Here is a 17216-nt window from a genome sequence, read left to right as displayed (position 1 = left end):
TGACGCTGCTCTCCTGCCCTCTCCCCTGAGACTTTTTAGGTTGTGCTGTGGGGAAAGGGGGGATTCAGTGATGTCTGCCTGTGTTCCTGTGCCTTGTCTCAGTTTGGTAACAGAGCTGTGGTCTCTTTCTGGCCAGGTTTGCAGCCGGTTTACTGGAGCAGGGAGGATGTGGCGCAGTGGCTCCGGTGGGCAGAGAAGGAGTTTTCCTTGAGGCCCATTGAGAGCAACACCTTCGAGATGAACGGCAAAGCCCTGCTGCTCCTGACCAAAGAGGACTTTCGATACAGGTCCCCTCATTCAGGTGAGGATTATTTACAGAAGCTGTGATTGCAAAGAGAGAGAAAGCTGCAACAAAAGCTGAAGAGGGTCAGAGGAGGAAATGGTCACCTCTGCTGAGGTGGACTGGGAAAGGGAGGGTAAAGGGAGGACAGAGACACTTGCATGAGGCAAGGACAAAAAGGACAAAGAGAGGAAGAAATCCTGATACACCTGAGTTGTAGGCATATTTGATTGCAAATTCAAACCCAAACATCCTACCTGTTTATAGTTAAAACTCCCTGCAGAGCTCCCAGAAAGCAAGCTGCTCTGGCAGCATTTTATGACTTCCAGCTCTTCCTTGTAAAGGCTTATCTGTTCACAGACCCAACTACAGCAGCAAGTCAATCAAGTGCTCCAGCCTCTTTAAGCAGCCCCTATTAGCATTTTGCCTCCCAGTTGTCTTGGCTGAGGTGCTGCTAAAAGTGACTGCAAAACTCCTTCCTTGGGGACTTTGCCTCTATTTAACAGCCCCTGTGGGTTTTGCTTTACCATATTCTCACATGTGCTGGAGTCCAGGCCTCAGCACAGCACACACAGGTGTGTGAATCAGTCTGCCTATTGCTCAAATTATGTCTTCATTTATTAACAAAGGAGATTTAGAAATGTGTGTGTTGCCTGCCTGTGTTTGTATCCCCTGTGGTCTGTCTGTTCCAGTTATACAGTCACAGTAAGCCTCTGCCCTCCTTTGTCAGGGATGTTTAAATATGAGTTGTGAGCTTTGTTTTTTGTGACCACACGAGGTACTCCTGTTAAATATAAAGGCTTGCACTTCAATCACTCTAGGTGATTAAAGAGCTTGGACCAAGTGGTGACAAAATTGCTGTGAGGAGGCTTCCAGTGCAAGGCTCACAGGGTGCAGGAGTACAGCTGGTGCTGCTGGGATCCAGCTGATAATCAAGCTGTGGGTCTGATTCTGCACCAACCTGCTTGGCCACTCTCCACAGCCATCCTCCTGCAGAATCTGCTTCACAAACTGTTGCTTATATTTAGTGTATGCACGGTTTTTTAAGCATGTGCTTCAAATCCAGGATTAATTTTCTATGGAAGAAGAGCACAAACATTTATGTCTGTTGTCACTGTAATGCATTTGCGAGAACTAATGCCTAGAAATGTCTCTTTTTTTTTTTTTTTTAATTCTGGTACACCACTTGGATTGTAAAAATTAACCCTGCTTGAAGCAAAAGGAGTATTGAAAGCAGGGATGTAGGCAAGGACTGCAAGGGACACATTTATGTATGTTGTCTGCAACTCCCCTGCAAGTTATGTTTCTATTCTTCCCCTTGTGTGCTGTGAGGGCACTTGAAATAAACAGGATTAAAAATGTTTCTAGGCTGGAAATAGAGTGTTCCCAGAGAATAACCTTTGACTTGCAAAATCTCACTTTACTCAGAAGGTTAAACTGAATTTGAAACGAAATAACCCAGCTAAAGGCCTCCTCCCTTGCATTTTGTTTCTTCCTTCCCTCCAGGTATTCCCCACTGATAATAAACCTTGTGGAGGTTATCTGAGTCAGTCCCTAAAGGCTGAGATAACTGTAGGTAAAGGGACATTAGCTCAGCATTTCCCAGAATTAAGTGTACATGAAATTTAAGAACTGTGAAATAATGTTTGCCACATAGGCATTAAGTTTTTCCAGACTGAGGCCACATGAAAGCTGTATCATTTCCCCTCATGGTTAAAGCAGGAGAAGGGCATCGCTCCCACAGTCTTGCCAAGAAAGGAGCTCACAGCCCCAACACTGTTCTGCCCAGGGAAGGGAGGGAGGGAGGGAGTACAAAATGTTTTTCACCTTCTTAACATTGCTGCATCTGGGTGATGCAGAAGTTGCAGCTATTTCATTAGGTAAAAAAACAACCCAAAAATGCAGACAGCTTTGTGGATGTTTTCACTGGTCTGTTCAGCCAATCAAAAAAGGTACAAATTTGCTGCCTTATTGCTCTGAGTGTTACAGCACTAGTTATTTATGATTATGCCACTGTTGCATTCAGTGATGGAAATTATGTGGTAGAATCAGTTTTTAGACTTTCATGTAACTGGGTGCTCAAGGCTTTGTTTTTAATTAGGCATTCAGATAATGCAATCACCTTTTAAAAATGCCCTAAAGTCACTGCTGAGACAGTAAAAGCAGCCTAGATATTAAAAATAAAGGAAACTGAACTATGGAAAGTAGTATGGCTTTAACTGTTTCACACTAAGAAACTCCAGTTGCCCACAGATTAGAATTTTGGCAATTTACAGAGACATGGGACAAATGATACAACCACTTAGAAACTACTCAAACTAAACTATTAAAAAAACCCCATGTTTGAGAATACTCTCCCAGAAAATCTAAGGTTTCCTAAGTGAAACTTCACGAACTTGGTTTTCAGATAATATGTAATTGTTGCAGCCTGTTCCTCTGTAATATGAGCAGTGACAAACAAAAGAGTTGGCAGAATGAAAAGCCAAGAGACTTCCTACCCTGTGATGCACGATTTCACTTTGAAATGCGCAACCAGTTACACCAGACCAAATGCAAAAGTACCTTGTGTGTTTGGTGTAGATGTTGGAATAAGGTCATCCATACAAGATGAAATTTATAAAAGACACAAAATAAGTAGTTAGTCCCCTGGTCTCCTGGATATTCTGGTGTTATGTTCCATTAAGGAAAGATACAACAATTATGGTGCCAGGGAATGTTGTTGTGTTTTGCCACAGTCACACTCAGAGGTGTGATGTTGCCTTTTTTCCTTTCAGAGGAGAACTTTGCATAGCAGTGAAATGCAGGATTTTACTGCTAGCATTTTTGGGTCTGAAAATAGCAGCCAGGAGCCATGAATTCATGCATCAGATGGCTAAATGAGTCTTCTCATCAGTTATTTACATTTTCATTTCCTTTTTCCTGCTGTTTGTCTTTCAGGTGATGTTTTGTATGAACTCCTTCAGCATATCCTGAAGCAAAGGAAAGCTCGTATGCTCTTCACACCCTTCTTCCACCCTGGGAACTCTATCCATGCTCAGCCAGAGGTCATATTGCACCAGAATCATGATGAAGGTAACTCTGTCTCATTCTTACAGGAGGTGCCATTACAGAGGCGAGTAGGAATTATGTCATTTTCTTGCTCCAGAGTTACTTAAATAAAGCTGCTCTCCTCTCTCTGTCTCCATAGCTTTGGAACAATCAAATGGTCTAGTGAGTCAACAAGCCCTTCTCCATTTATCTTCTATTATTTTGTTCTGTTTCCAAAGCACCTTTAAAAGCTATGTCAGATACAGATTAAAAAGCAGAGCATTTTATTGACCCTATTGATTCATTTTTCCTCACACCCAGTTAGGTAGACAAAGTTGCTTTGTGGACTTTTAGTATCCTGGAGATGCAGCTAAATGCAGTTGTTGGCAGAGCAAGGGAGGGCAGCCTCAGAGGGGAATATCCAGCTCCCAGTCACTTCAGCTGGCAGTCTGTCAGAACACCAGAGCTCCTGGCACTGAGCCCATCACATTGCTCAGCTGTTGGGCTGGTTGAGCAATTTCTGGTGTGAGAGAAGTGGGCTTCTGCAGGTTTTCTCTCATTTTTACTATCACAATTACTTGCTTAGGTCTAGTAGTGTGCTCACATACCATGACTATCAGAGGTGATGAAAAAATAATAGTTAAGTTGGTGGAATTGCATATTTGGGCTTCTTCTACTACAAAATGGAAGTGTGAGTCTTTTCACTGGAAAATTGAGGTTTTAATTTCTTCTAAAATACACATACTGGAAGTACTTCTTGGATTTCTTGGGTGTATCATAGAAAAATATAAAACTTAAGCTTTTTCAGAGGTCCTTTCCACAAAAGCATCAGGCAGAACTAATTTTTTTTTTCAATTAAAAATGAATTAAGTTTTCAATTTAAAAATCTAGGAAAAAGTAGTGTACTCCTTTTTTGAGTAAACAGGAGAAGAGAATATAAGTGAGTTAGGATGTCACCCTGGTCTCTGCTAACTGGAGAAGAGGTGTGCTTATTCTGTTTGATAAGAATCTATTTCAAGATTCAACATGGGATTGCAAGGGAAGATTCAGGGGTGCTGTCAGACCTGTACAAGTTGCCTGTGGCCAGTCTGCATAGCCAGAGTCAAGTGGCACCAGCAAAACCCTGAGACTAAGCCAACAGCAGGACAGCAGCAGGTGGAAGAAGGACACTCCAAAGTGTTTCCACACAGCTGTGTAAATATTGCAGGTTAGCTGAGGTTCAGTTGGCAGAGCTGTGCAAGAGACAGTTGCCCACTGTATTCAGACCATTAGTAAAATCTTTTCCTCAAGCTTGGCCTTCACCCATGAGTGTTCCCATTCTAAATTTCAAACAGAAATACTAGCTGCTCTCTCAGACACTCCTGCATTTAACATATGGAGCAACTTTGACTAGAGAGGATTTCACAGGGATGATCAGTTGGCCTTTCTTGCGTGTCATTTAAAAAATACATATTTTACAATCTAGTGATTAAGAAACAACTTAGATTTCTTCCTTACAATACTCTGGCTGCTGATAGCAGCACTGCTTTTCTTACAGAACTCTGTGCTATTACTTAAAACTTCTCTTTGTAATGACAAAAATTACTTCTTGGTTTGCTGTGAGAGGAACTTCAAAATAAGCAAAAGAAACTTCAGCTTGCCTGCCAGAAGACAGAGCAATCAAAAAATCTCTGTGCCAAAAATTTACAGGCAGGTGAATTTGTTTATTTTGACATTACTTCTTCCTCCTGTTTCACAAAGTCACTGGGGAGAAACTATCACAATTGAGTTTTCATTTGCCTCAGCAAAATACAACTTACTTAAAAAAGGAGAATGGATGCGAGGAGCAGAACTTAACCCAGGCTAACTCACAGACTGTGACACTGGGGACAGATTTTACCCTGGCCCCATTTTGAGTGGTTAAACATTACAGGTGATGTGTCTTTATTACAATCTCTCCTTACTCCAGTGATCTTTTCCATTTTGTGGCTCTTTTGCCTGTTTCCTAATGGATTATACTTATGATCCTGCTTTTAAATGCTTTCCCTCTAGTGGTTTCTTACTAGGCTTAAACAAAGGGGGTTTGGCTGTTAGAAATCAATTGACTGCAGTTCAGGATATTGGCTTGGAATGGGCTCTGTCCCTGCAGAGGGATGAGCAATGGAAAGTGAATTACCTTCATCTCCAGTGGTCCTTCTGACAGAGCTCTGAGTCACTGGATGGGATGCCATGCAGGAAGCCTACACTGCCATTCCCTGCACTTCTTCCATGGGTGAGCAGAGAATGCCAATCTTTGGGACTGTCATGCCAGCAATTGCTCACTCCCAGAGTAAGTGCAGCCCCACCCATCCCTGTATGGATAGGTCAGCAAATTTCCTGGGAGGTGGATTTCCTTTCACAGCTTTGTCTTCAAGAAAAGAGTGTTGCTCACTTGGAATGAAGATCCAGAGTGAATCTAGTGCTGCCTGAAATTATATACCATATGTGCTCAACTTACAATCACCAGATGTGCCAAGGAATGAATGTGATGAGGATTTTATTCTGTTCAGGGTCATTTGTAGCAATCCTGCTTAGAGCTGAGTTGGAATTGTTTTGTGGCAGACACTATCTTTGGCCATGAGGGGATTCTTTTGTTAAGTACTTCAGGAAAAAGATCTTGAAGGAAAGTGAACCATTAGTGTGTATCTATTTGTGGTGTTTCCTGTTCCTGCTTTTGCAAGTCTCTACTTTATGTCCTCTCTGTCCAGGTTCAGTATCACCATGGTTTGGAAGCAGACAGGTAGGAACATCTCTGTTTGGAGTTTGTCAGAGCCACCCAATGTTTTCAGAGAGCTTGGTGAAAAGCGCAGCAGGGCATTCCTTTCTACTTTAAAGTTAGTTGCTCCCTTCAGCCAAGACATTAAATAAATAGGAGAAACAGCACAATATTCTGGTCTGTATTTACAGGCCAAGAATGAGCACAGTGCATTTGAATGTACCGTGATGGGGGTGGATGGACTGTAGAAGATAGGACACTGAGTAAAATTTGGGAGTTGATATTCTTTCTGTTGTGGCAAAGAAAGGGGACTTTAAGGTAAAACAGCCACAGAGGGTAGGTACAGTTGTAAATTTTTCCTCTTTGATCTTCATTTGGGCTATCCCACATTTGCTGGCCAGATTGTATTTAAAACTGTTTGGGTTTAAGCAAGAACAATATATAGCTGTGGAGTTTCATGTCCTCCAGCTGTTCCATTGTCAGTATCTTGAATAGCCCTACAAATGCGTTTTTCTTGTCTGGGACCACAGGTGTGTTTAATAAGTATTCTAGAGCAATGTAGGTTCTGCCTAAAATTCCAGGTTTTCCTGTAGACTTTCGTGTTCTTGTACAGATGCTATGTCACTGCCTGGCACTACATTTTCTCAGGACTTGAGCTTTTCCTGTTCAGGCCTTTCCCTGGGTATGTGCTGATCCATCTCCTGATGCCTGCCTGGGTTCCAGAGCAGCAGGAGCCCTTTAGTCTTCACCTCAGCAGGGTTTTCAAATAGGCATCACTGCCTTGGCAAGAGAGCAAGAGAATCATTTTATATTCAGAGAAAAAGGAGTGCACAAACAGGCAGCCTCAAATAGGCAGCTGCTTGTTTCAGTTGTTGACACATACCCAGAAGTTTCCTTCTCTTATCACCCAAGGCTTTCAACAAACAGCACTGAAATTTGATCTTTGTTTTTTCTGATAAAAACCTGTTAGTCACTGTAGCTCTGATGGTACTTTCCTCTTTGTCAGTAGTTTCCCAAGTCAATATTGATGGCCTTAGCTAACCTGAAAGTTTGCGCTGGCAAAAATTTTAATTTTGTGAGAGGTGTTAGTGATTTGTCTCCCTACTGCTGTTAAGCATCACAGCTGGGAAAGTGTGTTCATGCTAGAAGTCCTCCTGCTGAAGACATGTAAGTGCTTATATGGGGCAATCCATCAGAAGACACTACAGACTAAATAAAAGAAGATGAAAATGTCCTTATGAAGATGTAACATGCTCTTAAAATTAAGGCAGGGATAAAATATCGGGTTTCATGAAGAGCTTCCTACCAGTAGGGTTTTTTAAACAACCCAGTTCATATTTCAGACTGAGTTATTCTCTACCTTGACCTAAGCCTGTACCATCTAAAATTTAATACCCAGTATTTTTCTGGAGACATTTTCCCTTTTTTTCTTTCCCTTCTACCTTAAAGTGCTCATCATGGTAGTAAGAGGAATGACACAGAGAGACATGAATGCAGGCGATAAACTTCAAAAAAATTGTGCAGAAACACATCACAGCTAAATCAGAGGTTACTTTTTTCACAGGTGTTCAGTCAGCTCCTCAAAATGGAATTTCTCTTAGTGTTTCCCAAGGAACTGTTTTTACATGGTGGTGGAGGGAGATTGTTTTCACTGTTTTCATTCTGTGTAGAAATTATAACTATCTGCATGTATGCAGAACTTTACTGGGCATCTGTAGGTCACACAAATAAAAAACATGTGCAAGCTGTCAGCAGTAGATCCTGTACCTCGATCACAATACAGACAATCTGTATTTGGGAACTTTTTTTTTTTTCTCCACAGATAGCTTTGTGCAGAGACCTTCGAGACCCTCTGCAGAAGCAGTCCACCACAACCCCCCAACCATTGAACTGTTGCATCGCTCGCGGTCACCCATCACCAACAACCACCGTCCATCGCCAGACCCCGACCAGCGGCCGCTGAAGTCCCCCATGGACAGCACCCTCCGTCACCTGTCCCCGGCCGACAGGATGCCAGGGACAAGGCACCAGCATGAGAACAGCCAGCAGGAGCCCTATCCTCTCTCAGTGTCCCCAATAGAAAACAACCACTGCCCGCCTCATTCCGAGATGCTCCAGAAGCCCTCCAGCCCTCGCCAGGAGAACACCAGGGTCATCCAGCTGATGCCCAGCCCTATCATGCATCCTTTGATACTGAACCCCAGGCACTCCGATTTCAAACCACCGAGGTTGTCTGACGATGGGCTGCACAGGGACATCAAGCCCATCAACCTGTCCCACCGAGAAGACTTAGCTTATATGAACCACATCATGGTGTCTGTCTCCCCTCCCGAGGACCACGCGATGCCAATCGGCAGGATAGCAGGTAAGGGACGTTCTGTAGGCTACACCAAAGCTGATGCTCTTCATTCATAACTAACCATGCTTCGTTTTAAGAGTTTCTTCTTTCCTTTTGCTACTCTGTGACATCAAGAGTTTACTGGCATTGTGCAAGTTTCACTACATCTGTGGCTTAGGCAGTGCAATATTAATAAATGAGTTTCATGACAGGTAAGCAGAGGTGCAGAATGACTTGCCTATGACCACAGAACGTGTAATTGCTATTGAAACATTTGCATCCTGCCACTCACTACCTCTCCACCCCCTAGCAATCCATTCATTTCCCAAGGTACCTATCTCTGAAGCCTTGTTCTGCAAAGAGAGAGTTTTCCAAGAGTTCCATTCACATTAGTGTCCAATCCTACGGAAATGAAGACACCCTCTGTCAGTGGCCTTTGAAATAATGCAGTGTCAAGCCCATTATGAAGCTGGCAGGACTAATGAAATAGCACCTCAGAGTCCTACTTCATAGCCTTTCCTGGCCTCTCACATCAGGATTGTCCCTTTTTACAGAAATGAGGTTGGCTTTATCCCACTCAAACCACAGGCATTGTCTCACTTTTGTTATCGTAAATAACTGACATCACAGCAGCTGAATCAGGAAGCTGAGGTTACAGAAAATGTTTCTTGTACTCCAAAGGGAACTGTAAATAGGGAGAGGGGGAAGAGGAATCCAACCACTTCAGAAATATGCTGAATGCCCCAGTAACCAATTTCTTTTGAGAGATGTAAATACACACCACACCCAGAAAGATTCCATGCAGTTGTGTCAGCAGTGACCTGATGTGATCCCCAGCTCCTGTGAGGTATTACACATGTCCACAGAGCTACAAACACCTTGTTCTTTTTTGTCCTTACATGCCTTAAATTTTTTACAGATGTGGTGCTGCCTCAGCTTTAATGAGGAAGATTTTCTGTTTTCTTAAGATTTGCCACTTTAAATTCCAAAGATACAAATCATACTGTCTAGTCAAGATCAAGCACAGCAAGGACCATGATCCTTTCAGTAACAGAAAGATGAGTTACAGAAATTAATCCTTTGACATTTTTGCGAGGCTGACATTTGTCTCTCTCCTTTTGATTTTTATTACCCACAAAATTCTCAGCAAGTTAATAAATATACTTAAAGTTAGGGCAGAGAAAATACCCTATTGGTCGCATCACTGGAGATTTCCTTCCCAGAAAGTGTTGTTGGGAGATCAAGGCAGTTAGTTTTTATTTTCCAGAAGAAAACATTCTTTTAAGAATAAACCCTAGTCTTAAATAAATGTAAGAAAAAATATGGAGAGTATGTGGTGGTGTATTCTTTTTTTTATTTTACTCTTAGGAATTTTCCTACATAGTTGGGAATCTTTGGTTTCTGCACGTTGTGCAGTGGGTCCAGTGACACCAGCCCCAGTAATTCCCATGTCCTTTCTATCCCTATGTTGTTTGCAGGGCAGCAGAGCCCAAGCCCTTGGAAATTTGGGCCTAACACAGTTGCTTGGCAAGTATGTGTAGCCATGAAAAATGTTATCCAAAGGCCAAACCTGCAGACTTAGGTGCTTTCACTGCAGGCACCATGTTTTGGCTGAGACAAACAAGGGTGGCATACCTGAAATAGCTGATGAATTATTTAATGCCAGAAAAACCTGGAGTGTGTTCAAGCATTTGGTTCAGATGAGGGCAGTGTTTTATGGCCCAGGGCTGGGGAATTACAGAGCTCATGGTTAGATTGATTAGATTTCTGCTGATAATTTGGCCAATGTATTTCCATCAGTGCCCAAGTCCTTTAATTGTAAAAGCTCACATGCCTCATTTGCTCTACAGGCGCTAGCTACTGCTTCTCTGGTTGGATTGTAATGGCCCCTGAACTGTAGAGACATCCTCTAAAGAGCTCACAGCTAATTTAAAGGTGATAAAAACTGGATTACTACCAAGCATTTAGACAGCCCATGCTTCATGCCTGAAGTCAACTTCACTGGAGCTGTTGAATTCAATGGCAGCATACTTAGGCCCCCTAGAAAGAAAGTAGCTTTCTACCTGATTCCCACCCATCTCTCAGCTCTTGCCAATAAGTGTTTTATTTTTTATGTCATCATAAATGTATTTTTCATCTCAGTGTCCTCACCTTTACTGCCATAGTTAGCATGGAGATGCTTGACCAACCATGCTTGCCACTTCAAGCATGGTTGGTTGAAGAGAGACCATGAAAGGTGTGAGACATGGCTCTTAAACTGCAAATGTACATCAATGCAGATATATTCTTTAAAGGGGCTTTTTAGAAATCACTGGCATTACTTCCATTTTCTTGATGAGGATGACTGATGGGTTGGGCAATGAAAAGATTTACCAATAGTCCAGTGCCAGAGCTAAGTACTCAACTGTTTTCCCTGGTGAGGTGAGCCGTGACTTCCTATGGCTTAACCACTTGCATGCAGGTGATTTTCAGGGGAGATAGTGATGAGGAGCTGCTAGGGAAGCCTGGTAGGCTGCTGACTAAAACCTTAGGTTGTGCTGCAGAACATCTTCTGTTCCCAGCTCAGATATTTTATATTGTAGAAAAATTTTCCCTGGACTTAAGACACCTAACAGCCTCATGAATCCGTTTACTTGTAGATTGAGTGTGTTTTTAAATGCAGCATGCAATTAGTTGGTGCTGAGAAAGAAAATATTTTTGCTTGCTGCTATGTTCTCTTTTCAGGAGGTCAATCAATAAAGCTCTGGACTTTCTGTCAGGCAAAATAATGACCTCTACTCACTGGCTGACTAATATGTCTTACCTTTTTATGTAATACCATTTTTTCAAAATATTAATTTTACTGGTAAAGCACTTTCCCTTTTACAGCAAAGGATTTCAAGTTGAAGGTCTTATTATCTTTTCATCTAAGGTCATTTAACACTTTTCTAGCAAAGTTGGAGGCATAAAGTATCTTTGTATTACTCATTAAGGTCACATATATTATTCATTATCGGCTAGAGTTGATTTTGAAAATTGTGGTTAGCTATCTTCTCAACACAATATGCACAAGTCTTTTGCATATCTTTGTCAGAACTGGAGGACATCATGTTGAGATGACCAAGAAGCAGGTTTTCATCCCCTGTAAATACACCAGGCAAAGGATAAACTAAGTAACTCAGGCATCAGTAGTCATCTAGTTAGCAACATGTGAAAATATGAAAAATACTAAATACTCCCCTTGAAAGGGGAGTTCAGCAGAGCAGCATAATATAGAGAGTTTTCCCTACTAGAACTGCTAATTCAAAGCAGCAACACTTTTGGTAGTCAAGTCCTAACTTGGGCTCTAGCAAGCAGGTATTCTATATATGGCTTACTTTTTTTCAGTAGTCAATCTTGGTTCCCCACAAACTATCTCCAAGGATCTCTCCCCCTTCCATATTTTTTTTTTTTTTTTTTTTTTTTTTTAACACAATTGCAGTTTAAATCAAGAGGGGCACCTCAAACTAGCCCTTCTGCAGACTGGAAATTCTACTTCCCATGAACCTCAGGCTGCAAAGGTTTTTTATCAAGGATTTTAGGGCTTTGATATCTTGTAAAAGGTACCTCCCCAAGGTGCAAGAGGCTGTTAATGGGACTATCCAACTATAACAGGGTTGGTTTCATCTTAACCTTTATCACATAGAGGTTGTCTTAGAAACATCCAGATTAAGCTAATGACATGGTGGTATTTACCTCACTTTTGATTCAGTCACTTAAAACTCACTCATACAATTCTGGATATTTCTTGTGAGGAGGAATACATTACTGAGCAGGTCCCTGAGATTTCCAGCTCCCAATGTCTTTTTCTGTACCAGCTCTAGGACTGAAAGACTTGTTCACTAATTCACAGCACGCTGAAACCTAAAGGCAGATGAGTCCTGTGCCTGGTGTTATCTATCGGCCTCTTATCAGCTGGGTTACCTTAGCAACTGGGCTGTATCTGACTTCATGAGCTGCTGGATTTGTTTCTTCCCCTTCAGGATTCTGAGGGAAAGCCAGGCAGTGTTTAAACTGTTGGGAGGCACATTGCCTACCACTGTATTGGTTAGACCCATAAAGCCATTGAGTGCTGTTGGAATGAGGATAGGCAGGATTCTTACCCTGCTGAAGTCATGACAGAGGGCTGCCTCCAGCCTTGCTCCTGGTTCACCTCAACCTCTCAGTGTGCCACACATCCTGAGAGTGCTGGGGTGTAGCAGGAGCCCCATGGATCTGTGGCAAGGTGGTAAGTGACATCTCAATAAAAACAGTCTGATGGCCGAAACCAGAAATGCAGTCCCATGGTCAGAGCACATCAGCTATGAATGACTCACGTTCTGCTGAAATCTCAGAACAGCACTTGGGATGGGCGTAGGCTCTGAGCATGGGGAGGTCTTCCAAAGGGGTTTGATTGTTTTGTGTGGGGATAGAGTTTGGAGGGGGAACAGAATCATAGATTCTCCTCTTTTGTTTGAAAAAATTACTTGTGTGGGAGGGGAAAAGACAGGAGTGGACACTGGAATGCCCCTTTCACAAATACAGTGCTTTTAAAAATTGCAAATCAGCTGGTGCTTTTTTCTGTTTATACTCTGGAGTTGGGCTGGAAAGCTTTTAAATTAGGATAAGAAAAAGCCGACTGAGCTGTCAGATTTGTAACAATAGACATTTAGAGTTTAAACATCAAAGGACACCAAACTTCAAACCACTGCACCTCAGCAGTGTCTCCTCACTACTTAGCTACTAGGACCAGAGCCCCAGTGCCCATGTCTGCTCCAGATGTGTCCATGGGACATTTACAATTGAGTCACGTTGTAGGATAATCTTCTGGGTTTTTTTTTACTCATACACCAGCAAAATCCTTTGTGCAAATGCACCACATTAGTTTATTATTTATAATGTGTTACAACACATTAGTTTCTTTTCCTTCTGTACAAAACAGCTGTACAGGCACAGTTTACTATCCAATGGCAGATGCTGGATGGTAGGCAGGGAGGGTGGGAAAGGAGGCAAAGAACAATTATGCCTCCGTAGTGAAGAGGGTAAAAACCAGCATCAAAACATGACTTAGAAGTTACCGGTTTTGTAACTGATACCATTAGCCCTCAGAGAAGGGCTGGAAAAAATGAGGAAGAAGTTAATACTGGGTACTATTGAAAGGCATTTAAAGAATAATGCAGACAAGGGGCACAGACAGCCATAAAAGTAAATCCCATTTAACTAATTTGCTGTCTTGGTATGATAAGATCACTCACCTAGTGGATTGAGAGAAGGTGGTGGGTATAGTTGTTCTGCATTTTAAGGAAGGCTTTTTGTACTGCCCCTCTCAGCAGGGTCGAGTTGCATGGCTGTGGGATGAGCAGGTTCCCAGTACACTGGGTGAAGAACTGTCTAAGGGCAGGGCTCAGGGGGTTGTAGTGCATGGGACCACATCTTGCTGGCAGTGTTCCACAGGGCTGTTCCACAGGGCTCACTTCTGGGGACAGTCCTGTTCAATGTATTTATCAGCTAGGGATCTGGATGCAGAAGTTGAATGCACCTTTAGCAATTTTACTGATGGTACCAAAGTGGGGAGATGCTGTTGGCTCTCCTGAGGGACAAGATGCCTTGGAGAGGAGTCTGTATAGATTGGAGCATTGGGCTGTGGGTGATGGGATGAAATCTGACAACTCCAGCTGATAGATTCTGCACCTCTGGTGGACCAGTGCTGGGCCAAATAGAAACAGGGAGAGAAATGTCTGGGAGCATCCCTGCACAGGGGGATCTGGGGATGCTGCTCAACACCAGGCTCAACATGAGTCAGCAGTGTGCCCTGGCAGCAGGAGGGCAAGCCACATCTGGGGTGTACCCAACACACAGCTGATCTTCAGGACAGCACATAACATTGCTAATAGCATTGGAGCCTACCTGTGTACCCACCTCAGACTGCCAAGGCTGTCTTCTCCACTGTCATGAGTGATGAACCCAGCAGGATGTGACAGCACTGAAGTGGCTGATGGGGCTTTGGTGACACACACTTTGGGGGGCAGCTTTGACAGGATGGTCGCAGCAGCTGAGCAATTTCAAGTTACAGACTGGCAACCTAGAGAAAGCCAGAACAGTGGTTCACTTTAGCAGTTCTAAGTTCAGTAGCTGTTTTCCAGGGAACTGACTTTTGGGCAGCAGCTCATGCAAACAGATTGGAGCCCTGCAAGAACATGAAAATCCTGGTGTAATGCTGGCCTGTCACTTTCATTTGGATATGACAATGATAATGTCACCTTGTTTCATCACTTGCTCTTGCAGTCATGTATACTTTTACATTTCCACTACATGCCATGTCTCTTGGAGCCCCTGTGGAAAGCCAGACTGCTGGAGAGACTGAAGTGTGGATGAGAGTCAAGCTCATGGAGCTCATATTCATAGCAGTTTTCATTATAGCCTTGAGAGTCTTAACGTGGCATTAACAATTAATGTAATCACAAAAGTGGGCCTTCCCTGCCAATTTAACTAATGACACTCAAGCTCAAACAATGGCTCAATAGCAATAGCTTGGATAGGTGGTTGTAGATTTTCTGTGAAGTGTCTTGCTTCACAGCTGTCCCATTCTTACTGCACAGTTACAGGAGAGAAATTGCAGTCTGGGCTTGTTCAGGTCTACTGAAAAGCCAGGAGTGACCAAGCCAGAGGAAAAATCAGGAGTTTAGATTTCATTCTTCTCATTACTGTACTGTAGCACCCATTTGCATCCCGTGGCTAGACAGATAAGTGGCTTCAGAGTACCCTAAGCATTCCTTGGGGTCAGCAGGATGTTACACTGTCTTTTAAGAAATTTGCCTTTTAATGGAAACAGGTCCCTTATTTTCCTTATATACTGCATGCTTCCTTCAGGATTGAGTTGTTTCAGTACTTCAGATTTTCTTCTACAAAGCAAATTTGGATCACTTTGAATCCTCTTAGTTAAATCAGGAGAGAACACTGTTTGTTTGCAGTGTTGACACTACTCTTCACTGTCTCCAGAGACAGGCCTGTTTAAGTCTGGCTTTAATACCAATCACTTAAAAGCACACACATCAGTTTATGTTCATTCAAATGCAAACCATTAAACTGGTATGGCTGTTTTCCATCTCCCTTGAGGTGAGGGAAGGGAAGGGAAGGGAAGGGAAGGGAAGGGAAGGGAAACAGTTTGGCCATGTCTCAATGTGGAGTTTTAACCCCAAGAGGGGAAGGTCACATCTCAGTTTTTGGCAAGGGACCCATCAGAAATCACCAGTTTATGGCTTATGAAGTCCTTTCAAGAGGAACCTTCTGAGAACACACCACACTTTGTCCTTCAGCCATGCTCACACCTCCCACAGTACTCTGGGCTTTCTGAGGGAGCACAGAAGTGAGATTCATAGGGAACAATCTGTGACAGACAATGATTTTCTGCACTTGAAAAAAAACCAGAAGTCTAAATCTAAGACTGAACTGTCAGAAGATAGTAGAGATTCTCACATTGTGAGATTAAAAATTATTACCCTTGTTGGGAATGCCTTTGCTGCAATTAAGTAATTCCTGCTTTTGCCAACTTCTCTAAAGTACAGTTCTGAAGGTACATCATCACTCATAATTGTTAAATTCCCATCATTGATGTATTTGGCTGGTTTTCTGATGTCAAAAAGGTTGTGAGGTGTTCGTAAGTGTGTGTGAACAGGCAGAGATTGAATTTCTTTTCCAGTCATTGCCTTTCATGAGCAGTAAAGCTGAGGAAAAGCCACAGGAGAATCACAGACAGGTTTCTTTAGCATGAGTCTTTCTACCATTGTGGTGGAGCAGAAAAAGAACAGCACTTGAAGATAATACTGAAAATGCCCATTTATTTGGTCGGGATGGGGGGATGGAGCAGAAGAGGACAGGAAGAAAAAATACTGGTTTTAATACAACAGTCTTTAGCTTTCCAAGTCTTCATCTATCAAATGGTCTGTGATCCATCTATTACATATTCGTTGTGATTTCGGTGCTCTTTTCTACAACTACGTGGGGTATATTTTGGATCCTCCTTCCCTGTACAAGTTTTTATTGCCAAAGACAGAGCTTGGCCTCATCTTGCTGTGTTATTTTTTACAACCTCACAGTACAACTGTTAGCAGCATGACTGTCTCAGGTTTCTTCTCTCCTTCTGCCTGATCTCCCACTTAAAGTTTGGGTACAAGACAGAAGCAACATGTAACTGTTGTTTTGTGTGATCTGGCAACCTCTTTACTCAGCCCCAGCTGGAATTTACTGAGCTGAACAAACAGTTGTCTGTCAAGAGGTTTCTCCACAAAAAAACATTGGCTTTACTTTACCAACTTACCATCCTACTTCCAGCAGCAACATTCACAGAAAGAAAACTATTTTCCTTCAGTGACCTGGACATGGATTAACGCACATTGGTGACCAGGATGCTCCATCTCAGAACTGGTAAATGCTCCCCCAGGCCTCAGAGCCGTTTGAACCCTTAATCATAATACTTGGTTACTTTTTTCTTTTGGTTTTCTCTGCTAAAATGAACATGTCTGGGATAGATCTTGAGGCTGGACTGCATCTCAACACAGCATAATGCTCCTGCAGCATGTCTGTTAAGGAAACTCCCCAGTCAGACCATTCCCAGGACTCTGACAGTGGCATTCCCAAGGTCAGAGACTTTCTGGACCTGAAAGCCCTTCCCCAGCTCCACTGACTGTGAATTCCATCAGTTCATCATTTTGACACCATGAGCATCACCCTGTTGTCTTCACACACACTTCAGGTGTACTTAGAGAAACTAGAGTGCCAGAGAACTTCCAGGGTTCTGTTCAATAGTTTCAGTTGTGAACAGCCATTGTTTGCTTTACTCT

The 17216-nt window shown here is 42.7% G+C and overlaps 1 protein-coding gene across 3 annotated transcripts in view; it reads left to right on the top strand.

Moving 5' to 3' along the window:
* Positions 1-17216, top strand: part of ETV6 (ETS variant transcription factor 6) — a 127026-nt gene that overhangs the window by 94940 nt on the left and 14870 nt on the right. For all 3 annotated transcript variants that reach the window (XM_041398711.1, XM_041398710.1, XM_041398712.1), the window contains exons 3-5: positions 137-301; positions 3218-3352; positions 7864-8406. In XM_041398711.1, the coding sequence (XP_041254645.1) occupies positions 137-301; positions 3218-3352; positions 7864-8406 (843 nt within the window). The remainder of the gene's footprint in view (positions 1-136; positions 302-3217; positions 3353-7863; positions 8407-17216) is intronic.

This window comes from Onychostruthus taczanowskii, unplaced genomic scaffold (assembly GCF_017590055.1).
Source record: "Onychostruthus taczanowskii isolate IOZ18803 unplaced genomic scaffold, ASM1759005v1 scaffold15, whole genome shotgun sequence".
NCBI classification, from domain to species: domain Eukaryota; kingdom Metazoa; phylum Chordata; class Aves; order Passeriformes; family Passeridae; genus Onychostruthus; species Onychostruthus taczanowskii.
The sequence above is the reverse complement of the archived record's forward strand: the minus strand, read 5'-3'. Positions and strand labels throughout refer to the sequence as shown.